Genomic DNA, 25151 nt, shown 5'->3' on the forward strand with positions numbered 1-25151 from the left:
TCGTGTTATTAGAACATCCAGTGATTTCCCAAATTAGTTTTCTTGAGTAACCAAGAATGGTTTCTTTATGATCTTGAGGAATGTACATGAGTTAGTATAATGCTATATGTAACATCATGATGACATGAACCAAAGATAAATATTTCCATCCCCGGAGGTTACAGATGGTGTAAGACTGTGGTAAAGATACCACAACTGAGAACAAAATTACTAAATTCTGGAAGGACATGGGCAAGGAAAGCCAGGCTCATGGCTAAAGACCCTTACACCTTTTTCCTGTGTCAAAGATGCTGAACTGATCTGAAGGCTTTTACCAACAGAGACATAAAAAGGAGATTATTCTGGATCAGAGCAGGTATGTGGCTCTCTGGCAGCTGGAAAGAGAGTATTGGGTGCCTCTTCTTCTTTGGTGGACCAGAGAGACATTGACATTTATCCTGTGATGTTGAGAGGGACACTTGTATATAAAGAGCTTGTTTCTCACCTGGAAATTTCAGGTGGTGGAAACCCTCAGGAAATAGCCTGACATAGCAGGATGAGAAAGGATGTAGTATATTATGTACCAGGGAAGAGAAAGTTGGAAGCTTCCTCCCCCAGGCAGGAAGCCATTACAGAACATGGAAGAAGAGGTCCCTTTGTCTATGATAGATAATGGAGAGGGAACAGGGAACATATCAAACCATTAACCAAGTAGTGAGATGCCTCCCTTGGAGAGTGCATTGGAGGCATGCACCATGGGGGAAATTAAAGGAAGATGAGGCTACTTTTCTGCAGGGTGAAGGGCTGAGGGTGGAGCTGAACCTTACTCTAAAATCTGCATATACCATCTACACCAAGACCACTCTAAACAGCAGAGGCTGTAGTCTTCAGGCTGACACAAATGACATTCAGCCTCTCCCCTTCTTCCAACAAAATCTCCAAGGTGGCTGGCTACGCCCAGCTGGGTTACTGGAACCTCCCTTCCTGGCTGCTCCCTATGCATTTGGGCCATGTGTTAGTGTGACACCCCCATAGTTTGCGTGAAGGGTCTAGAAGAAAGAAAAGGAGACTAAGAATGCATACTGTGTCTTCTGCCACTTCCTATCTACTGCTGCCTCTTTCTCTGATACAAGTTTAGCCCAAGCAAAAGAGAAGGGAGTTATTTTGAATTCGAATGAGATTGATTTTTTTAAATGGATTAGACAGTTGGAATCACACTGACTTATGGTTGTGTCCCCATTACCCACTGGGAAGAACACACTAGCAATTACTGAAAAAAATAAAATCATCCCATGAAGTTAACAACTCAATGAGTTCAGATTCTTTGGTCAAACTGGTCAAATGAATAGCACTGTGTCATCAAAGAAACAGTAATGAGGTTCCAGGCAGAGAAAGGATCAATTCAGTCTGAAGCAGGTACAAGATGTACAAGCAGGAGCAGTTCTGTGAAAGTGACACAGGGTAGTACAAATCCAAATTATTCAAGAAAGTCGGTCAACTTGAGCCTTCACATGTGTGCATTTTCAGTTGGATTTCCAGGTCAAATAAATATATTACCTTAGTGTGGGTTCTGCCAAAAGGAGAACCTAAGACAGAGACTTAGATACAAGTACTTTATTTGGGAGATGATGCCAGAAGCTCTCTCACACGGCAGAGTGGAGAAGTGACATGAAGAAGGGAGGTAAGTTTTTTAAAAACGCTTTTTTAATGAGTGGTGTACCACTGTGGGTAACTGGGGCTCAATCCCAGTGAAGACTTTCTGGGAGAGACACTGTAGAATCGTTCTTCTGAGGGTGAAAATGTTTGGATATTTATTCACCACCTCCTACTCCTCATTGGTTGATAGTTGTTCCAAGCATATCAACTCCTGAACTTCTATCTTGCCCTATATATGGGCAAAGTTTGTTCCCTTTGACAGAGAGAGGCATGGGAAGCCTGTACAGAAACGCTCAGCACATGGCCTCCAAGAAGGGCTGAGGGAATATGAGACCCTGAGACCCTGACAACATGTCCTACATAAATAAAGTGAAAGACACAAAGAGAAGCCTTGAGAAATTCTATAAAGGTTGCTGATTTATAGATCAAAATAATACTTTTTTAAAGGCAAAGGGGGGCGCCTGGGTGGCGCAGTCTGTTAAGCGTCCGACTTCAGCCAGATCACGATCTCGCGGTCCGTGAGTTCGAGCCCCGCGTCGGGCTCTGGGCTGATGGCTCAGAGCCTGGAGCCTGCTTCCGATTCTGTGTCTCCCTCTCTCTCTGCCCCTCCCCCATTCATGCTCTGTCTCTCTCCCAAAAATAAATAAACGTTGAAAAAAATAAATAAATAAATAAAAATAAAAATAAATAAAAAAATAAATAAATAAAGGCAAAGGGATTTCTTAGCCTGAAAGATTTGCCCACGTAGCAAATGTTTTGATAATTATGCCTCACCATTGTCAACATTTTAAAAATATTAAAGCTAGAAGAGACTTCAAGATCTTCCTTCCATGATCCATTTTAACTGAGCCAAACAAGGCTCCCAACGTTAGGTAATGTCAGTACATTAATCTTACTACCTGAATGGAACACACACACACACACACACACACACACACAGTACATTAATCTTACTACCTGAATGGAACACACACACACACACACACACACACACACAGACTTCGGTTCTGTTAGGGCAGGAATTTTTACTCAGTTTGTTCACTGATGTGTCTTCAGCACCCAGACCAAGATCCAGAAAACATATGGTCAGTCAATGCTAACGCATACTTGTTATCTCATTTGTCATATGAGTGTTTGTGAATCCTTCCCCAGCAGACAACCTGACAAGTTCAGTCACTTTTTTCTTTTGAGGTAATTGACATATTAGTTTCAGGTGTATAGCATAATTTGCTATATGTATATGTTATGAAATGATAATTCTAGGTAACATCTATCAACACACATAGTTACACTTTTTTTCTTAGGAACACTTGCAAGATTTATTCTTAGCAACTTTCAAATATACAATATGGCATATTAATCTGTATTGTATTATTATATAATTATACTTAATAAGTATTATTGATCATATTGTATTATTAATTATACTTATTAATTAAGTATTATTAATTATACTTATTAATTAATAAGTATTATTAATACTTATTAATTAATAAGTATTAATTATTAATTAATAAGTATTATTAATTATAGTCATCAAGGTATACATTATCTTGCAGGACTTACTTATGTTATAAAAATTTAAAAAGTTGTAACTTGGACTCCCTTCATCCATTTCACCCACCCCCTATCTCTTGCCTCTGGCAACCACTGATCTGTTCTCTGTATCTGTCAACTTGTTTTTTTTTAATTCCACATATAAGTGAGATCATACAGTGTTTGTCTTTCTCTGACTTATTTCACTTAGCATAATATATGTGATTTTTAAAGATATCTCCAACAGGTGCAATGCGTTGATTTCTACTGGTGACACACAGTTCCTGGTTATGCTGTAGTGCTTTGGTGCCTATGTTCATAACTGAAGCAAATGCTACCTTTCTTTTCAGGTTGGTAAAGGCTAAAGGTATAATTTTTTCCTTACAAGTTCATGGACTCTGATGGTCTCCCCAACCCCTATCAATTGACACCCTCCCCCAGTGGTTTCCTGGGCTGGGGGAGCAGGGAATCCCTGCATAGAAACATACTCTGCATTCAAAATAAATTGACATGGAAAACTGTGGGTGCTGGGTTAACCCCCCACCCCACATCAGTCCCTTTGGACCTTTTCTGAACTCAGATGGCAGGTGACATTTGAACGCGCATGTTAAGAATTGTGCCAGAAAGCATGTCAGTAAAACTAGCTTTTATGGAGCATTTCCAGCATGCCAGCCATTGTTCTAGGGACTTAAATATACTGTCATGAATCCTCAAATAGCTTTGCAAAGATTAAGGAGTAAGCTCCATTTTCAGGAGAGAAAACAGAGAGAAGCCCGATAATGTGGATAATGTTGCAGGTAGGCTGAGAGCAAAGGCTTTTTCACCAGTTTTCATACCCTGCATCAAAATGAACTGGGAAGCATAGTAAAACTGCAGATTCCAGGTCTCACCACAGAGATTCTCTATTGGTCTGGGATGATTCTCTAGAACTGATGTTTTATTTTTCTTTAATATGAAATTTATTGTCAAATTGGTTTCCATATAACACCATTGGTTTCCAGTACTCCTTCCAACAGGTGCCTTCCTCATTGCCCATCATCCACCCTCTCCTCCCTCCCACTCCCCATCAACCCTCAGTTTATTCTCAGTTTTTAAGAGTCTCTTATGGTTTGCCTCCCTCCCTAATTTTTTTTTTCCTTCACTCCCCCATGGTCTTCTGTTAAGTTTCTCAGGATGCACATATGAGTGAAAACATATGGTATCTGTCTTTCTCTGCCTGACTTATTTCACTTAGCATAACACTCTCCAGTTCCATCCACATTGCTACAAAAGGCCATATTTCATTCTTTCTCATTGCCAAGTAGTATTCCATTGTATATATAAACCACAACTTCTTTATCCATTCATCAGTTGATGGACATTTGGGCTCTTTCCATAATTTGGCTATTGTTGAAAGTGCTGCTAGAAACATTGGGGTACAAGTGCCCCTATGCATCAGCACTCCTGTATCCCTTGGGTAAGTTCCTAGCAGTGCTATTGCTGGATCATAGGGTAGATCGATTTTTAATTTTTTGAGGAACGTCCACACTGTTTTCCAGAGTGGCTGCACCAGTAGAACTGATGTTTTAAACTGGCCCCCTGGGATGACTGATGCCAAAGCTGCTTGCAAACTGCTCTTGGAGACACGCTGATTTAAAGCTACATCTGCCTGGTTCTGGTCACTCTGGTGTTTGTTCCCGGGAAGTGACTGCACCCAATGCCAGCTGGGACCACCTCCCCGGTGAAACACCCCTTCCTGAGCACACAGCTTGCTGCCTCCAACAGACACTGCTGGGCTTTCCTACCACCTCTCCCCTCTCCCACCCATTTCTCCCTTCCTGTTTCTCAGGTGTCTCCCACACCTACGCGGCTTTGCCAAGTCTTTGTTAACAGAAAGACTGGACAATTGGTGAGAAGCGAGTGGTTATAGCTTAGAAGGTCTTCTCAGGCCGGAGAACAGTCTCCCCTGCTCCCTGAGGCAGCTTCACTGGGAGCTATTTCCCCATAATGGGGGAATCTTGCAAAGAAGCACATTCAAAATTTAATCCAAACTCAGCCCCCCCCCCCAATAGAAACCTGCATATGGTTCATCTGGCCTGGCTTTTCCAGGCAGGCAGACCAGCAACCAGACACAGCATCCTTTTGTGCCCTGAGGCAGTTGTGTTTAAAACTGCAGTAAAAAAAAAATGACAGTTACAGGGGTAATTGAGCATCTGTGGTTTGTTTTCTCTCTTATCTCTGAGCTTGAGAAGCAATGCAGATACATGAGCCACCATCTCAGCTTGCTATACTCAGGTACAGGAGCTGCCGTGAAATGCAGGACAATGGGAATGGCCATGAACGGAGCCCAGGCTGAGATCCAGGGCTGAGTCAGTTCCTCTGGACACCTTGTGTTATCCACCCAGAGACCACTGCACCTGCCCTCACCAGGAGGCTCCCCTTTATTCTACTCAGTTAAGAAAAATGCAGGACTGAGAGAAATAAGGAGAGGATCAAAGAAATTAGGCTAAATTAGGCTCAGTTTGAGCTGAGCTAGTTTTAGGACAACTAGATAAAGATGCTGTGATTATAGCAATTATAGGCATGGTAATGTGGCTTTATATACATACTGCATATTGCAGGTAAAAAAGCCACTGGAATTTGAGAATTAATAAAGTTGGAATCTCGAAAGATTTAATGAATCAGCTTAAACACAGGGATGTGGCCATGTGACAACACTGTAAAAAGAGCCAGGGCACTTGTCCTTTTTAGAACAACCTGTGTATGTATGTCAGCCCTCCCCCATAGACTCAAAGTTGTCAGTTTACCCCTGTATATTCAGCACAAGAGACTGCTCACTAGGTGCTCAAAACCTGTTTGTTGAACAAATGAATGAATGACAATACCAAAAACTAATCATGAATCCTATGTTTTGTGAAAGTAAAATTTTTAAAAGACACAAATTTCCTTTTGTGAAAGTAAAGAGATACAGAGTATTGAGAAGTGTGAGTCAGGTCTAATTTTTTTTTTTTCTGAAGGGGTTACAGAGTGCAAGGGTAACTCACTGATACATCTAAGTGACCATTTCTCCCCAGATTTTTGGGTGGCTCCAAATAAATGGGAAGTTTTTAAAAAACACATGAGATGCTAAAAAGGAAAGGGCAATGTCAAGTTCGGGGCACGGAGTGACAAGATGGCAGATGATAGAAGGTATCTCCTTTTCCTTGTGCAATGTCCAACTGTTATGAGGAACCAGGGCTTCTTCCTCACTGGAACTGAGCACTGAAGAGAGAGAGTGCAGGGGAAGAAACTAGTAGATTGACAGAGCAGCAAACAAACAAGTAATGAAACAGCAATTGACTGATATTTATCAAGATTTGCTGGGATAATGGACTTCCAAGGATACGCTACTTTTAGCAGTTGAAGACTTGGGGAGATGAACACATGAGTTGCTCTCATACGATGGAGATGGTATGGGTTATGGAGAGATTCCCACCTAACACCGGAGAAAAGAATTTCTCGTACCCTTGCTCAGATTTTTCAAAAAATGCTTATTTAGAAAGCGAGTGAAATTCAAACTGTGTCCATTTCTCTAGAAAGTTTCAGCAAATTATATTTTCCTTCAAATACAAATCATCCTAGGCTACCATGTTCAGACCAGCTTTTTAATCTGAAGTTAAATGCCAAATTCAAGACCAGGAAACATCAAAAACAATAGAAGACCAATTATTCAAAAGGCACCATTATTAAAACTATCTTTGTCAAAATAATTCCATGTTTGTTCACCTGGAAAAACCAACCTCCATCTTTCAGCTTCCCTGCCCTTTCTTTGCTCTCATCTTGCAGAAATGAAAGCCCATCTTCAACATCCCTCTCTCTTCTCTGAATGCCAAAGAAACCATTTTAGTTTTGTTTTCTTGTTTCAAGAAAGCAGCCAAATGTTAGACAGTAGTGTGTTTTAATTCATTTTGAAAAACAAACTCACATGATTGATTCTTCAGGTCCCCGTACTTGGACCTGACACATTATGAAGTCCGAACAGCTCTGCATAGTTACATTAAACAGGTTCTTGTGCTGCAAAGTCACTGGGTGCAGGTAGCAGTGAAACATTCCCAAGACAATCACTAGACATGCAGAATGCCAGCCAGAAGCAAGGATCACTTTCAGGGGTCTTGCTGTAGGGAGCATGATGCTGTATTTTGTGTGCATTGACAACTGTATAAGGTAGGCCAAGGGAGCGAAGCACCCCCCATTTCTCTGAACCCAAAGGGGTGTCTTTCCAAAAGAAGTGTCTTTCAATCCCTAAACTTCGAGCCAGATACTCCTCTGAGTTGTATGTGTTGCTCCTTGGAGAGTCAAAGCCAAGCCACCATGAGCATGAAGCCTGGCTGACCCCTCCCTCCTCGTTCCCCAGAGTGGAGAGAATGTCTGCCACTTACCCCATGAATCCAAAAGAATCCCCCCCCGCCCATCCCTGGGTTTAAGCATGGACGCAGGCCAAGCAAGCCTTGGACACCCAGGCCTGTTGCATTGTAGCTATGTTGGTGTATCCCATGTACAAGGTGGAAAAGTGCTTTTGTTTCTCTACCTGACCCAGCCGGGATAGGGGGATTTGGGGGCTGCCTGCCTAATGGCCCCTAGCCCATGTGCTTATATTGGGATTGGTCCCTAGGGATCTGCACCTGGTTGGCAGTCATTTTGTGGTGGATGTGGTAAATCGCCAGTGTTACCACAATGACGAGGCCTAGGATGAGCCCCAAAATCAGGGGCAAGGTTTCCTCCAACTGCTCCCGCTCATCCACCGGACACTTATGTTCTGAAATGGGAAAGAAGAAGAAAAGAAATCAGCTCCTGTCAAAACATTTTAAATCATAAGCTCTCCTATCAAAATAAAAAGAGAAATGGAGGTGAAAAGATTTCTCAAGGAACATTTGGGAAGACTCTTTTATTTAGAAATAATGTTTCCCCAACCAACCGTAAGGATGAACCACTTAATATTTCTGCACAAGGTAAAAATAAAATGTATCAGTTAAACAGGGCAACAGTCGGTCATTAGATTCCTGGCAGGTGCCAATAAAACATCCAATTGATTTCAATTTTCAGTTTCAGCATTAAACACAGCCACCATCATTTTTATTGTTGGTTTAATTTTTTAACTTTTTATTGAAGTATATGTACACACAGAGAATCTCACACAATATAGAGCTTTCAAAAAGACTGAAAATATCAAGTGTTGGTAATGATATAGAGCAGTTAGAACTCATATATTGTTAGTGGAAGATGGTACAACCACTTTGTAAAACTGTCCAGTAGTTTCTAATAAAGGGAAGTATACACCTACCTACCTACTAACACAGCATTCCATTCCTAGGTGTTTACTTAAGAATAATGAAAACATATAGACACAAAAAGGCTTGAGCATAAATGTTCGCAGAAACTTTATTCACAATAGCTTAAAACTGGAAACAATCCAAATGTCCATCAAAGTGGAATGGAAAAACAAACAATGGAATATTAATAATAAAAAGGGATGAATAAAAAGGAATGAACACATAACAAAATGGATGAATCTCAAAAATACTATGTTCAGTGAAAACTCTAAGACATGAAGAGTACATATATATGATTCCATTTACATGAAGTTCAAGAGCAGGTAAAACTAAATCTATGGTGATTGAAATCAGAAAAGTGCTTATATATGGGGAGCAGGACAGGGAACATCCAAGTGTGATGGAAATATCCTGTATTTTGATCTAGGTAAGGGTTACATGGTTGCAAGTACAGGTAAACATGCATCAAGCTATGGGGTGCCTGGGTGGCTCAATTGGTTAAGCATCCAACTTCGGCTCAGGTCATGATCTCATGGTCCATGAGTTTGAGCCCCACGTTGGGCTCTGTGTTGACAGCTCAGAGCCTGGAGCTTGCTTCAGAGTCTGTGTCTCCCTCTCTCTCTGCCCCTCCCCCACTCGTTCTCTCCCTGTCTCTCTCTCTCTCAAAAATAAATAAACATTAAAAAAATGTGTCAAGCTAAATTTTTTAGATTTTTGCATTTTGATATGTGTAAATTATACTACAATTTTAAAAAAGAGAGTGCAGAACTTCATGAGTTTTCACAAATGAACATCCCATGTAACCAGCACCTAGATCAAGAAAGAAAATGTTACCAGCACGTTGGTGTTGACTCCATTTTACTCTCTTACCCCCAAGACAGTTTAATAGCCCTTTGCCTCAATTTTTAACTAGAACCAGAAAAACAATTTGGGGCAACGTGTTGGTCACATAGTTTGTAGATCTGAGCAGAACTACATTCCTAGAAACCAGGACATGTTTGCTCAGGCTCCTTTGCTCCTTGTGGGTAACTGATGGCCTCTTCACCAAGCTCATGAGCCACAACCGGAGAAAACAGGCTTTAGATATCTGTTCATAAAGACTAAGTTTTTAAGTCAGGGTGACCCAGTAAACATTTACTGAGCACCAACTGTGTGCCAGGCTCCTCCATGTTGACACAGTCCTTTGTCTCACGTCTCCTGAGGCCAGCAGAAAGGAGAATAAGGCCTGAGCTTATTCTAGTAATTAGAGTCTGGAAGATTATGGACAAACATATAGTTTTTGAAAAGCTGTATATGTGGGGCACCTGGGTTGAGCATACAACTCTTGATTTTGGCTCAGGTAATGATCTCACTGTCATGAGATCGAGCCCCAAGTCAGGCTCTGAGTTCAAGTGGAGCCTGCTTAAGATTCTCTCTCCCATTCCCTCTGCCTCTCTCCCCACTTGTGCACACTCTCTGTCTCTCTGTCTCTCTCTCTCTCTCTCTCTCAAAATAAAAATAAAATAAAGGCTGTATACTTAATATACATGGTTCCTAAATTAACTTTCAGTTATAAGCACAAAGATTTTCTCATTTAATCCCCATGACAACCTTATGAGAGAAATACTGTTATTATACCCATTACCTAGAAGGTAGAATGAAGCTAATTTTCCTAGGGGAAATTCAAGCCCCAACTTGAATTCCAACAGCCTAACTCAACAGCACAATCAGGGGGGCAGTTAGCAGACATGAGCTAGGGGTAGAGTTAGGGTCAGGTCAGTAGCAGACCTGACCTACTGGCATTTAGAGGCTACAGAATCAGAAGAGGGGGCAGGAAGAGGGCTTCCGGGCTCTGGGGCTGTGTGTACTGGTCACAGAGGTACGTTCAATTTCTGAAAATTCAGTGAGGGTCATACTTATTACCAAGATGTATGAGGGTACTTTCACGGGGGATGGATATGTTGTTTTTTCTGGATTGTAGTGATGACTTCATAGGTGTATTCCTAAGTCAGAATTTCTCATATCATACACTTAAATGTGTGAAGTTTATTGTATTTCAATTACAACCTGAACAAAAGTGTTTAAAATAAATAAGTAAACATACACATACATACATATATTTCCTGATTGAAAAAAGAAGAGATTTTTTTACAGGGAAGATTTTTTAAAAAGACATTTTGGCAAATGTTAAGGAAGGGCTAAGGACCTATTTTTAGCACTAAATTGAGCATTTCTCTTTATTACAATCAGAAGGACTAAAAAGAATCAGTAGGGGACTTTTATTTTTGACTATTTGATTAAATTCTAATGAGTTCCACACTTTGAGTATCGGCCTGCAGCCCACCATACCCATTTCCCCTGGGAAAAGTCTTAAGGTTGTTACAGCAGCACCAGGAACAGCTATGGGCCCAGAGCTCCATATCCAGAAGGTTGCTTTTTCCCCCATGATACCACACTGCCCCTTTGAAGAGAAAAATGAGTAGAAATGGGGTTTCTTGGGGTAGGGATTTTATTAACAACAAAAACTATTTGTTTTCCCCAACAGGCTGTTGCCTGTGAAATGTCAAAGTAGATTGTGGGCTTTGCTCATTTTCTATATACTAGTCACAAACTTACACTCTGATATTCATAACATGCCCCCTTCAAGCACACCTGACTGTAGCTAATGAGGTAACTTTGGGAAAGCCCCTAGGTCACCTAAGGATAGGGGCTGGTTGCCAGGAGAACTAAACTTGTGACCAGAAAGTTGGAACTTTCAGCCCCCACCCCCTTGATTTCCAGAGAGGGGAAAGTGGCTGGAGCTTGAGTTCAATCACCAATGGCCAATTATTTAACCAACTGTGCCTATGTAATGAAGCCTCAATAAAAACACCAAAGGATGGGATTCAGAGAGCTTCTGGTCAGTGAACACATGGAGATTTGGGACAAGTGGTGGGCTTGGAAAGAGCCTGGAACCTCCACCATCTTTCCCTGTGTCTTACCCTATGCATCTCCTACATATAGCTGTTCCTGAGTTATATCCTTTTATAATAAACTGGTAACTTAGTGAGTAAAATATATCTCTGAGTTCTGTGAGCCTCTCTAGAATTCAAGGAGAAGATCATGGAAACCTCTGATTGTAAGTTGATCGGAAGCCTAGGTGACAGTCTGGACTTGCAGTTGATATCTAAAATGGAGATGGGGAGCAGTCTTGTAGGAGAGAGCCCTTAACCCGTGGGATTTGATGGTATTTTCAGGTAGTGTCAGCAGTGAGTTGAATTGCAGAACACCCAGCTGCTGTCAGAGAATTGCTCAGTGGTTGGGAAAAACACCCACACATCCGAATTGGTATCAGAATCATACTGCCCAAAGTATTATCTTTTTTTTAACGTTTTAAAAAATGTTTTAAAAGTGCTTGTTTATTTTTGCGAGAGAGACAGAGCTCCAGCAAGGGAGGGGCAGAGAGAGAGAGGGAGAGACACAGAATCCGAAGCAGGCTCCAGGCTTTGAGCTGTCAGCACAGAGCCCAATGTGGGCCTCGAACCCATGAGCTGCGAGACCATGGCCTGTGCCATGACACTTAACCGACTGAGCCCCCCAGGTGCTCCCCAGAGTATTGTCTTTAAATAGATAATAACTTTAGTATAGTTATGGGAGAATAACATCTCATATCCCATTCTTCAAGGAAGGCAGAGGGGAAAAGCACAATATATTCTGACCAAAAAAGTTATGGTTAAAATACCATTGTGGTTTAGTTTCGTGTTTTTTTTTTTTTTAATTTTAATTCCAGTGTAGTTAACATACAGTGTTATATTAGTTTCAGGTGTACAATATAGCGATTCAAAAATTCTACACATCATTCAGTGCTCCTCATGACAAGTGTACTCTTAATCCCCGTCACCTATTTCACCCATCCCCTACCCACCTCCCCTCTGGTAACCACCAGTTTATTCTCTATAGTTACGAGTCTGCTTTTGGTTTGTCTCCTTTTTTCTTTGCTCATTTGTTTTATTTCTTAAATTCCACATATGAGAGAAATCACATGATATTTATCTTTCTCTGACTTATTTCACTTAGCATTATAATTGTGGGTTACTTCTTAAAAATTATTTTTTGTGCCTTAGGAAAAAACCTGAACTAAACTCACCACAGAAAGGGGTATATAAAGGGAGCATTAAACTACAGACATGTCAAAAATAATCATGGGGAAATAAGGGGATGTCAAAAATTATCATGAAAAATACTGAATCCCCATCCTCATCCATCCACATCCACTAAGTGGTCAAATAAGGGGACATTCCCAAGTCTGCCATCCCTTACCCACCCTTTCAAAATCCACAGAGCTCTGGAAATCCAGAGCACTTTGTATCATGCATTTGGCAGCAACACTTGAACTAATGTAGGATGCCCGTGATTTCATGCATCCTACTTAGCATGAAGGTTCACGTGTTTCACTGCAAGAAACAGATATATTAATATATTTGATTACAGGGGGCTGCCTGGACTTTTCTGGGGTTTTCCATAATATATGGACTATGCACTAAATTATCTTCCTAAAGTCTCAAAAATCCTGAACTCTGAAACCCATCTATCCCCAAGGGTTTTAAATGAGAGACCGGGAGCTCACACAAGAGGGTCACACATTCCGCATTCAGGCTCAAGCCAGTGGTTTCAAACTCTGCCTCTGACCCCGAGGGGAAATAGTGTTTTACATTGCAACTCAGAACATAGGTAGACAAACATAACCAAAACCAAGTTTTCACAAAACAATACTTATCCTGACCCTATGCATCTAATAATTTCCACTCCAGTCTATTCTCTTTAACTTAAAACAGTGCTGGCCATGACCTACTAAGGCAGGAGATGCCATCTTTTTTTTGCACCAGTAATGATGAAACTGGTGCAAACCAGTTGAAAACCCTTCTCAGAATCATGCTTACAAATGCATAAAGATAAAACCCACACAATTATGAAGGAAAGATATTACACTAAAATTCAGCTATCAAAATATGCTTAAATAAGTTGGGAGAAAGCAATACATGTACCCCTTTATTAGTACACATACTGGCTGGGCTTGCAAAGTAACAAGAAGCATCATTGTTACTTTGCAAGATCTACATAAGCAAATGGGGGATGAAAATATCTGTGATTTCTATTGGTGAGAAAGTCACCACTAATTATTCATTAATTATCACCACTATCACTACTGTGGGTTGTTATCTTCATTTATGACTGAAGGGAATGTCAAAAATTAGAAATTTGCGAAAAGAAAGATGTAAATTTTTCCCACTGAAATTCACACATTCCCAGAATTCTATCCACAACCCTATGGACCCCAAGGTTAAGATCCTTTGCCATAAATTGATTATATAACCCACCGATTATGAAACAGGAAGGCTCTAGGCTCTGCCTAGGAGAAGAACATCTTTTGGCTTAGACCACACTAAATCTGGCTTTGGATGCTCAGAGGCCCCTAATTCCCTGTTCACCTCCACAGGGCGTGGGGTCCCTCGTGCCTCTGCCCTGGCTGGGCTCAGGGTTCTCAAGTGCACAAAACAGATCCTGAAGAGGATGGCATATGGCTGGAAAAGACAACAACCAGTCTAGCCATTGGAAAGTACCAGATAAAGACAAATCGGACAACAGAGGGTCAATCTATTGCCAGCTGCCAATTGCCGAATAAGGTACCCTCAACCATAAATCCAATGCTGCTGAAATTCTGATCCATCTTCAGTTCTCGTTTTTAGTCCATGGTTTTGTTTTTTGTTTTTTGGGTTTTTTTGGTCACTTGTTTGTTTGATGACCACCATTTTTTGTGTGTTTGATGGTTTTATGTCCATCTCAATGGTGTATTTACTCCCTGAGGCGAACCAACCACAAGAACTCTTCATTGTTCCCCAAATGAAAACACTGAGATGGACAGTGGGCAAAAAGGCAAGCTACCTGCTTTCTCAAGGTCTGCTAACACCCCAGACTATTCCTGTTCAAGGAAGGGGCTGATTGGGCTTCTTCCACTCTCTGATAGGACAGCTGGAGGGAGGAGTTTGCCCCTCTTCCCATTTTCTCTGGGCTGGTTCCGGACTCCTGTAACCGCAGCAAAATGTGTTTTGTATTTTGAGAAAGAGCATAAATGGGCCTTGGAGACCTTTGGCTGGAGACAAGCAGATACTTTTACCAAGATGTAAGCAGTAGCAATTAAGATAATAAAAGCAGTTGTTGATTGATGCCACTGTGCACCAGGCACATGGCATGCACAAGAAAGAGTTGTATAAATCTTTCTCACAATCCTATAAGCTCTGCCAGGGCAGGAAATTTCATACACCCCAGAACCTACGTGTAACAGACCCATCCAGACAGTGTCCTTGGCAGTCACTTTCTCACACATTGCAGTGGGTTTTGCCTACAAGGCAGCTTAGAAGTCCCAGAGAGTCAATGCTCTTCCCCCACCCCAGCAGCCATCGGTGGTGGATAAAAGTTGATGGGTAAATGCATTGTTCCCACCTCTCAGGCTGGATAACTCTGACATGGGTTCTACACTCTCGGGGGTTCCAGCAGTGTCAGCCCCAGGTGCCCACAGTGGAAACCTGCTCACTAATGCATGGGTACTGGTTGCCTTACTATCTCACTTCCCCAAGCCCTTCCCAGTGCTTTCTAGAACCACTTCCTAAATAAACTGCTTGCACTTACATGCTTGCCTAGGATCTGCTCCTTGGGGAACCCAGCCTAAAACACTATGTTCCAGGAAAGTACCAGGAACACTGAATTCTATAACAGGCTAGTTACATAGCCCTACACTGGGGCTCCACATTCCTGCCCTTGACACAGTTCTCAGCAGTGTTCATAACAGGATTATCTCCCCCTAGATGCATACCCAGGAGACCCTGAGGAGCAACTATGCATGCTGGGAGGTGCTATGTAAGTCACAGGTCTACACAATGCTGTGGATCAGCATCAGCTAAGCCTTCATGCACGTGGCAGCCAGCCACAGGGTGCCCTACCGAGGGCTGGTGTACAGAGAACGGTAAGGCACGATCCTTTCCACTATAACACAGATGTGGTTAAAACACAGATGAGGTGGCATCTTCCAATCATGCTGTTAGGAACACTAATAAAAGGCTCATGAATTCAGGGTACTCAACAACCTGTGTAAAGATGCCTCCTGTGCTCACATGTTTATTAGGAGCAGCTGAGGCTCTGAGTAAGCGCTCAGGATCTGACACCCAAAGACAGGCTCTTGCCCCAGCCCTGGCAGCCACTAGAAGGGCAGGCTTCACCAATAACTTCACTTCTCTGAGCCTCAGTTTCTCTGCAGTCATCTGGGATCTCAGCACCTTCTTTACAGGTTTGTTTGCTTGTTTTTCCCCCTTGAGAATTAAAAAGGGACCAGCCTATATGTGGTCACTTTTAAATGCCTTTTAAACCTGAATCTTTAACAAAGGGAAACAGAGACTGGGTGCCTGAGTGGCTCAGTCGGTTGAGTGTCTGACTCTTGATTTCAGCTCAGGTCATGATCCTAAGGTTTGTGGGTTCAAGCCCTGCATCAGGCTCTGAGCTGACAGTGCAGTGCAGAGACTCTGTCTCCTTCCCTCTCTTCCCCTCCCCTGCTCCTTCTCCTTCTCTCTCTCTTTCTCTCTCAAAATAAATAAACTTTAAAAATTTTAAAACAAAGGGGAACAGAGATACCCTTTGCATTCTGTTATGTTTCTTTTGAAATTATGCATAAAAGTTGCCTTTAATTAAGCCGTTAAAATTCACAGGCTGATCTGTTGCTTATCAGTGATGCAATCCTCATCCATCACAGCCAGGAATCTCCAGGGGGCCCACAAAGGGACACACTTTAAGGACTTAATTGTGGAAGGACACGTTAATCAACCCCAACTGAGAGACATGAGGTGCTTTGAACTGCAGGGTGGTCGTTACCATACAAGTGTATTGGTTATAGAAATGAGCCAAAGTAGCCTCTGTGTATCGGCCCCTAGGTGGTTTATTTCTTCACTGCAGGCTGAGACCATTAGCTCTAAAGCCTATCATGCCAAACTCAAGTTTTTACACATCTAATTATTTAAAAACCAGCCCAAAGAAGCACATTTTTAGCTATTTAGAGCCTGCCTGCTTTGCATACCAAACCTCACCCAACAGCTGTTACCCATTGATAAGATAGGCCTTGGCCTCTGCTGCCCCTCAGAGCTCTCTGACCCAGAGACTCCTTACCGTGCTGCTGAGCCATATTGCCTAGACACGTAAGCCCCCTCCCCAGTACCCCTCTCCCTGCCAGGAGGTCCTTTGCCCTCCTCCCTTCTGGCTGGTAGTCCCCATATGCCTCTCTCTGGATAGTCTCATGCTCTGAGCAGCTTCCGCTCTCATGCAACCCTGTCCAAGCACCACCCAACAAAACTTGTGTATTATTGCCTCTCAAGGTCATATCTTTTCCTTGATCAGCTCAAGATTCCTCAACCACCCCCCCCCCCACACACACAGTATTCCACAGACCAGCAGCATCACCAGGGAGCTTGCTAGAAATGGAGCATCTTGGGCCCCGCCCCCAGACCTACTGAACCAGACTCTGCATGTTAACAAGATTACCACAGTCGTGCACAATGCAGCTACAGATTCCTGTGCACACTGCAGTTGGAGACGTGCTGGGCTAAGAGACTTCTGTTGAGGATAAGCGTAGTAGCCGAGCTCAATGCACTAAAGGGATTTAAGTGATAAAGACATCAACCCCCATTTGAGCTGCTCTCAATGCTGTGAGTATCCAGTAATCCATTTCACTGACCCTTTCTTGCTTTAGAGTCTATTAAACAGGCAGATGTGAAACTTCAGACTGCCAGTATGGCCCCCTTACACAGGGAATAGTTTCTTCATTGGAAACCGTGTGGCTATATGTCCTGCACACACGTGCCAAACCCACATATATACCCTGCAGTAGGCTGCAGTTATAAGACCAGATATGGCCCCCTCCCCCACTCCCCCGCTTCCCTACGCGCGGGTGCAGGCTACTCATCCAGAGCCTCCTGAGCTTCTTTTCTGGGAAAGCAGGGGCGGGGACAAGCCCCAGGTCCCCAAAAGGCACTTAAAAGGAATCTTTTGGATTCTACCAAATCAAATCAAATGATCCCTTGCAAAACACAGTGGGGGGCAGGTGCTGAGAGGCACAAATGGGAGGAGCCAGGAACAAAGGAACCCCTGCCACACAAAGGCAAATGGATCCAGTGAGTGATTCTGAATGAGGCTTGCCTCCTTCCAGGAGCAGGAGCTTTGAGCCCCAGGGCACCATATAGGAGGGGACATCCTAATTATTACCCAGAAAAGCCTGAGACAAGTGCAGTTTGCTTGTGCTTAATAATACATCTGCATTTAGAAAGTTCTACATGCTTACAAACTCTCTAAGTCTACCCAGCAACCGTGCCCCTCTAGGACCTGTAAGTGAATAAAACCTGGTTTTCAAACAAAGAAGGCCAAGACGTCCATGCTATGAACTTCACTGATTTTCAGGAAACCAGCTCTGGTCCTGATTCAGTGCTCATTTACTCTTATTTTGTATACCATTCTTTTTTTTTTTTTTTTTTTTTTTCAACATTCATTCATTTTTGGGACAGAGAGAGACAGAGCATGAACGGGGGAGGGGCAGAGAGAGAGAGGGAGACACAGAATCGGAAACAGACTCCAGGCTCTGAGCCATCAGCCCAGAGCCCGACGCGGGGCCCGAACTCGCGGACCGCGAGATCGTGACCTGGCTGAAGTCGGACGCTCAACCGACTGCGCCACCCAGGCGCCCCTATTTTGTATACCATTCTAAACACCGATGAGATTTGATTTCTCAACTCATCAATGACTATCAGCAACAGTGTAGAAATAACCCAGAACGACTGGGGTGAGGTTGAAGTAAGGACCTAGTAAAAGCAGCCATCACAGCACAGATAGCACCAACCAGTAAAGAAGTGCCTAAGAACAGCTGACCGGTAAAAAACAAAGAGTAATTAGAGACTATGAAAAGTACCCGCATAAACTCAAATGTATCTGTGGTAGGAACCCTGGGGGCTGATTCTACACAGTCCAGGATGTTCATAATGAATTCCTGGTCATCAGTAATCATAAGTCCAATCACATTTAATTATAGTTAATATTTTCAGTTGAAGAAAGACACTGTTATATTTTATAAACACTTATGTAATCAAACAGATATTTTTAAAACACTAAGGTCTTGACGCTTGTGAGTTTAATTTCAATTTTGTGAAGATCCATGAAAATGCAGTTAGCCCATCCTTCCCCAAGTGTGTGGAAGTAAGTACTGCACTGACCTACTAAACATATTAAATCCTGATTCATCTGGTATTCAAGCATTTGGAAGTCTCTGTTAATTGTGTCCACAGCTTCAGGATATCAATTCAGCCAAAGTTAACTGGGCATCTACGGTGTACCAAGCACTGTGTTAGGCACTAAAAATACAAAGATGAAAAAAGAAGTAGGGTCTTCTGTCAAAGACAGTTTAACTTAAGAATGTTCAAATGGTCTTTAAATGATCATGGTATTGGGGGAGGGGAGCATATATTCTACTCAGTATAGTTTGAATTGGGAGGGGAATTTTATGAAAGCTGGATTCCCTAGGAAATGATCGAATGATTTGTGTATGACACAGATGGGGATTCCCTGATATCCTGTATGTTCTAATAGTTGTATTCATCTGGGGATCCCCACTCCAAAAGAAGGCATCCATAAAGCAATGAGAATCTCTCCCCATTTCTTAGCCACAAGGAATAAACAGAATATCAAACCATCTTTAACAACCTTCTCCAGATAAGAGAGAACAGATGAATTGAAAAATTGATTCACCCTACGTTTGCCTGGTAAAAATTGTTGCTAGACTCAGATAATTGCAGAAATGTGGACTCCCCTTGTGCCCAACTTCTGCTGGGATGCAGAGAACCAAGAGAATGTGGATGTCCTGAATCTGCCTCAGCTATATCCTGCCTGACCCCCTTTCAGAGACTAGCACAGACTGAGAAGAAGCCTTTCTCCACACCCCAGGAGGAAAAGATCAGGGGCCCCTGCTTTTCTGAAGCCTCAAGGGTAGCCCTCCTCACAAAGGTGAGTGCTAGAGGGAGGCAGGTCTCCATGAGTCTCTCTGTAGCGCGCGCGGGCGCGCGCGCGCGCGCGCGCACACACACACACACACACACCCCTATTGCATTCTAGCCACACAAAAACTTAGACTCACAGTGGTAGAAACTACAGCTGAAACTATCTGAAATAACATGGAGAAGTGAAGGCCAATGGAAGCAGAGGCCCTTCTGTAATCCATGGCTCTCTATGTAAGTGTTTGAGATTTTTAGCTGATTTTTCATTGGGAAATTTGCATCAAAATTATATATATATTTTTCCAAACAGTCTTTGTTACCTCTTTCCCTATCAAGGTTCCTCTCTTGGCAAACAAAAAGGAAGAGAGGAAAGAAATAAAAAGAAGGGAAGGACCAAAGAAGGGAAAGTGGGAGAGGAAATAATGAAGTGAAGGAGGAAGGGAGAAGAAAGAACCATTGAGGAAGGTTGATCAGTTCACAGTCTAAAATATTATAGTGAGAGGACGTGTCATGTCAGCCTGAAGAAAATACAAGTAGTAACAGCCTGAAACCCTGGCAGGTCCCTTTCCCCATCCACCCTGAAGTCAGCCTTCCCTTCCCTCCATCCTGTCTCCTCCTCCCACACTGATCCCCCCCAACCTACCTTCACTGAAGACAAAATCAGAGATGATGTCAAAAGGCTGGATGTGTACCGCAGACAGAATCATGGTAACTGTCTTCTGTGGATCGCTGGAGGCTAGTGAAATGGTCTGCTGAGCTTGACACTGGTAGGACTTCCCAGCTGGGGTGACCAAGGCAGAGAGGTGATGTGAGTTGGCCGTGTGCTTCCCAGCTGCAGGGAAGGCCCAAAACAATGGTTAGGCCCCTACTTCTGGAAGAATCCTAACCTCCTAACCTCCTGTGCCTCTCTCTCTCTCAGCTCCAGAAACCTCTCTGATCTTCTGTGTTGCCGAGCTGGGGCTGGAGCTCTGCAGAGGGCATCAAGTGGTGACAAAGGACAGGCACTCCCCTTCTTTCAGGAGCAGGGGTTCCTTAAACATTGATTTGAAATTTCTTTTCTGGAAAAGGAGAGTGATACCTAAAAACCCAACTCTGTTTACTATATGCAACCTGAAAATGGAGATTTCAAAGAAACAGAACAGTGACGTGGTTTTCCACATTTCACACTGGCCCACACAGAATTAAAGATCTTCAACAAAGCCGGGCTGGTTGCTGGTGCCCTGGGCAGACTTAACATACATATATACTCTTTGCAGGGCTGCCCCTTTTTCTCCTTTTCAGGTACATGTTTGTTGTTTTTCCCCCTCTTTCCCTTTTTTGGAGAGGAAGTTATCTAATTTAACTGGGAGAAGTGTTTGAATATGGATTTTGATGAAGAGAAGAAAATGCTCTTTTTACTGCAATGATAAAAAGGGGAAAGGGAGACATGATCCATACATTCTTTCATGTGCTCAATAAAAATCTTTTCCCAACACCAGTGCCCAGGTGATGGAAGGCCTCATTGGGAGATTACACAGTTTACTAAATAAATAGGTTGGTTAATTAATTAATTTGAATGTGGTCTTTGATGGCTCTTGCACATGTGAACATTCTTATTTGGGGAATGGCTGTTGCTCTTGCCACAATATTTTTGGAGGCTCTGGGAGAGTTGGAGCGATGGGCAGGAAAAGCTAATAAATTAGGACACGGTTCAGAATCTGCTCTGGGGTGACTGCAGTCAATGACTGAAGACCGAGTGTGAGCTATAGGGCCGCGAACAAAAAGATACTGCAGGCTAACCGAGAAAAGGAGTCACACTGCCCCTTTCAAGTTTCTGCGCACAAGAAGAAAAACCAGGGTGAAGGGGGGAAAAATTTAGCTTCTCGGTGCTCCTTTAAAGGACAAATCATAAGAGATCCTCCTGAAGCAGCCAGGGGGAAGACAGGCCCTCAAGAGATGTCTCATCGAGGATCAGGCTATGGTGACCTACCGGCTGATCCTTAGGCCCATGGTTCCTTGCTCATCTACAAGGCCTAAAGTCCAGAGGACACGCAGGTGCTCCCGCTTCCTCTACCTTGGAGAGAAAGCCCAGGGCTGACGTGGCCTGGGAGCGCAAAGTCAGGATCTGTTTCCATAAATTTCCTGAGGAATTTGGTCTTCATGCCTGGGCTCTCTGCAGTGCCCAGGCTTTCCCAGGCTTCCTCCCCAGCTTTGGGGCCTCTACTCACCACTGACTGCGTCTTTAAAATGGGTCTTCTCTAAGGAGTCATAGACAAACTGGACCTTGCTCAACCTCCACGTCGCCTCGGGTCCTTTGGACGCATTATGACTTTCCTGCCAAGAGGGAGGCGCGCGTCACTCATCCCCGCGGCTTTTGGGTGAGGAAATCCTGGGGGCGGCCCCCACCCACATCCACCCAGAGGTGGGCAGAGCCTCCTCTGCGCGTCCCCCTCGGGGTTACCTTTACAAACAGCATTTTGAGCGCATACGCGCGATCCACCCAGAACACCTGCAGCTCCGACTCGTTGTGGCCACAGCGGCCCTTCACCTCAGCTCCTCGGGTCAGGGAGATGTCGGCCTGTTCCGTGATCAGCTGGGAACACATACGCCCCGCACCCCCTCAGCGCACCCGGCCTCCGCGGGGGCTGTAAAGGGCAGCGCATTCAAACTCGGGGTGGCACGCCTGAGCGCTCCTTTGCGCGCGCGCTCGCAGGTCCCGGAACATGCGGTTAGATGCTTGCTCTGCGTGCAGACCCGGCCGTTAGGGAAGCAGAGAAAGGGGGATTACTTTCAAAGCAGGCAGGGCGAGCAGAAGGCGTTACAAGCCGGAACCCCCATGCAGCATTCAGGAGAAGCCTGCAGGGGCACAGAGGGGGAAGGCGGGCGACCCAGGTCTTCCTGGGGCCTTGAAGGGGGATGCCCTTCGCCCCTGGAGCCCTAGGAGTAAGCCCGGAGGGAAAAGGTTCCTTACATCGACATAATTGCTGGCCCACACATCATAAGGGACAATAAATTTGGCTGCGAACTCGGCCATGAGACACGTCGTCCCATTTTCCCGCACCACAAATATATCTTTTTCAGGGTTAGTGGAAAGGCCTGAGAGATTTTCCACTTCTTGTTCTGCCATGATTCCAGCCGTTGTATCTGCGGAAAAACAAACCAAAAAAAAAAAAAAAAAATCCTCTCGGTTCCGGGCTCAGTGAGCCCACGCGTCGCGGGCACAGGGGTGGAGAGATCGTGGTCTCTGCAGGCTTTGGGGTGATAAAGTTCCTTGCCGGCTGCTGTGCGCTCTGCGAGCCATTTCCCTAACCTAGCGCCGACAATTTCAACTCCGTTGCTGTTAATTTATGATAAAAATAAAATTTTAAAATTTAAATCCTTACTATTTTGTAAGCCGACTGGTCTTTTCCTTCATCTTAGGCTTTTAAAACCAAATCTTTCTTGCCAATGCTCAGACCCCACGAAGTAGACCCGTATAGCATTCTGTCTGGGATGTGCGGTACAGGTGTGTGGCCCTCTGGGGAATTCCCTGCCTCTGGCGGGAAGGCCCTCCACCCCGCCCGCAAAGAAGAAAGAAAATAACAAAACGTAAGGGCCACATTTTGACCTTAAGCTACTGGTTTTGCTCTGCTCGTTCTATTCTCTGCAAATAGTGCACCCTGCCCTCGCTGTGGCCAAAAGCTACTCACGGAACAGCATCAGGAGAACTCGAAGTCTATAGACGCTGGAAAAGGCTCTTCCTCGGAGATCCATGCTCGCCGTGCAGCGAATGAGGCCAGATGTGCTGCTGCAGAGGCCGCCTAAGAGGGAATCCCTCAAAGTCGCCGCTGGAGTGAGCCGGGGTGAGCGAGGGGCGGGGGCACCTAGAGGGAGGCGGGGGGAAGCGCGTGTTCTCTGCGCGCTGCCGAAGACTTGGTGGCGGGTGCCGCACCGACCCGTGCAGGCTGAACGCGAGTCGGCTCACTGCGGAGGAACCGACCGAGAGGTGAGGGAGCTGTCCACGGCTGCGAGTACTGAAAGGGATCGGTTGTGTTGCAGGAGTGATTGTTGTGGCTTGGCTAGTGCAGCTAGCCAATGAGATCTGGGGGGGCTAAAATTCTCCCTGAGTCTGTTTCCTGTTCTGCAATTGCATCCGCAGAGATGATTGTGTCCTGAGAAACTTAACAGCACTCTCAGACCTATTCGATATCCCTACTAGGTACAGTTATTAGGTGGTGTAGACATCACATCCTTGGAGTCCTGGTTGCTGAAAATGCCTCTGGTTCCTGAAAGAAAACGGTAGAACACAAATTGTTGCTGCTTTGGGGGAGGAGGAGTAGGCAGAAATAGAGAAGGGAAATGCTATGGCAACAGTTTCCTGCATTTGGAGACATCCCCTTCTCTCCTCTGCTCTCAATGAGCTAATGGATTTAAAGTTAAATTGACGCCTCCCTAAATGAGGCCGTCAGTCAGTGCAGTATTCTGGCTTATTTTCTGTGAGTTCTGCTCTCTGACTGCATGAGGGCTCTAAACTCTGGGGTCATCTACCCTCACTCATTATATTGCGACTTTTCTGCCAAGAAGAATGTAAGTGAACCCGAAGTTTGTGAGGGTTGTCTAGGGTCTCTTAGGACAGTAATGTCACCTACTTTTGTAAACATAGACATTACACACATATTGCTCTATGGCATCCAGTGGGACAAAAAAAATACTACTGGACTAATTCCTATATTTACATTTTTGGTAGCTTGCTTTTTAAAAAATTTCTTGCTTCATAAATCAGAATACAGCTTTTTCAGCAATGAACATGCTGTCCTCATCAATTGTATTGATGTCCAAATGTTTCATGTCTTACAGGATATTTAATTATGTGAATAATCAGTAATATAATGTCATAAAATAAACAATATCATATTAAGGGGGAAATTGCAAAGTATTTTCACATGCACTCTCAAATTTTATCCTCCTTACCACCTTAGTAGGAAGACAAGGGAACATTTGCCTTACGGTGGTTGTACACTCCCAAAACTGAGACTCAGAAAAATTAAATGACCTTGCCTAGTGTCACATGGTCAGTTAGAATTAAAATAGAAAAATCACATGCTTTAACTTCATAGGGACCATCTTCATTTTTCCTTATATAATACTTTGACTCCAAAATATACTATATTTTCATTTCCATAAAATCTTTATTCAATGACCAAATAACAAGCTGAAACCCAAAGTCTGTAATAAGATCAATAGCAATTCGAATTATGAAGTAATATTTAAATCAATACTATATTTTATACCTTCATTTTTATCTGGTATATTTCATTCAAGCATTTTTCAAGAACTTTGCATAAATGTTTATATACAGAAGGACTGAGGCCTTTGTGATTGATAAAACTCAATTATTATGATTGCGATTTGCAAAATTTACATGCCTTGCAATTTGTCACCTTAGCAATTGCTATTACACATTTTCCTGTAGTATCATAAAAACTTTGAAAACAATGAGACATATGTAATGAAGCATTTATATTCTCTTTCCCTCCATCTTTCCCTCCAGTACTTTAATGAGGAAAGAAATGGATAGATTTTAGTTTAGTGTTCACAATTTATTACCTTCATGACCTTGTACAGATTATCATTTTCCTCAACTGAAAAACTGGAATAATACCTCAGGGGATGGCTGGTTAGGCCAAGTGAACTAATG

General features: G+C 43.5%; 1 protein-coding gene across 1 annotated transcript; it reads right to left on the reverse strand.

Moving 5' to 3' along the window:
* Positions 1-7070: 7070 nt before the first annotated feature.
* Positions 7071-23837, reverse strand: LAMP5 (lysosome associated membrane protein 5). Its single transcript, XM_025932414.2, has 6 exons — positions 23164-23837; positions 22446-22618; positions 21936-22067; positions 21703-21808; positions 20139-20327; positions 7071-7945 (listed from the first exon to the last, which is right to left on the reverse strand). Exons 1-6 carry the CDS (start codon positions 23225-23227, stop codon positions 7767-7769), a joined length of 843 nt encoding a protein of 280 aa, XP_025788199.1. The 5' UTR covers positions 23228-23837; the 3' UTR covers positions 7071-7766.
* Between the last annotated feature and the right edge of the window lie 1314 nt (positions 23838-25151).

The sequence above is a fragment of the Puma concolor genome, chromosome A3 (genome assembly GCF_028749965.1).
Source record: "Puma concolor isolate L17-30 chromosome A3, mPumCon1.1.hap2, whole genome shotgun sequence".
NCBI classification, from domain to species: Eukaryota; Metazoa; Chordata; class Mammalia; order Carnivora; family Felidae; genus Puma; species Puma concolor.

Bases quoted from the DNA above. Each gene is read 5' to 3' on its own strand.
- LAMP5 (XM_025932414.2), bottom strand. From the start codon at position 23,227: ATGGATCTCCGAGGAAGAGCCTTTTCCAGCGTCTATAGACTTCGAGTT. The intron at 22,619-23,163 runs GTGAGTAGCTTT...GTTTTTCCGCAG, and splicing joins AGTTCTCCTGATGCTGTTCC to ATACAACGGCTGGAATCATG. The intron at 7,946-20,138 runs GTAGGTTGGGGG...TTCCCATTTCAG, and splicing joins TGATTTTGTCTTCAGTGAAG to AACATAAGTGTCCGGTGGAT.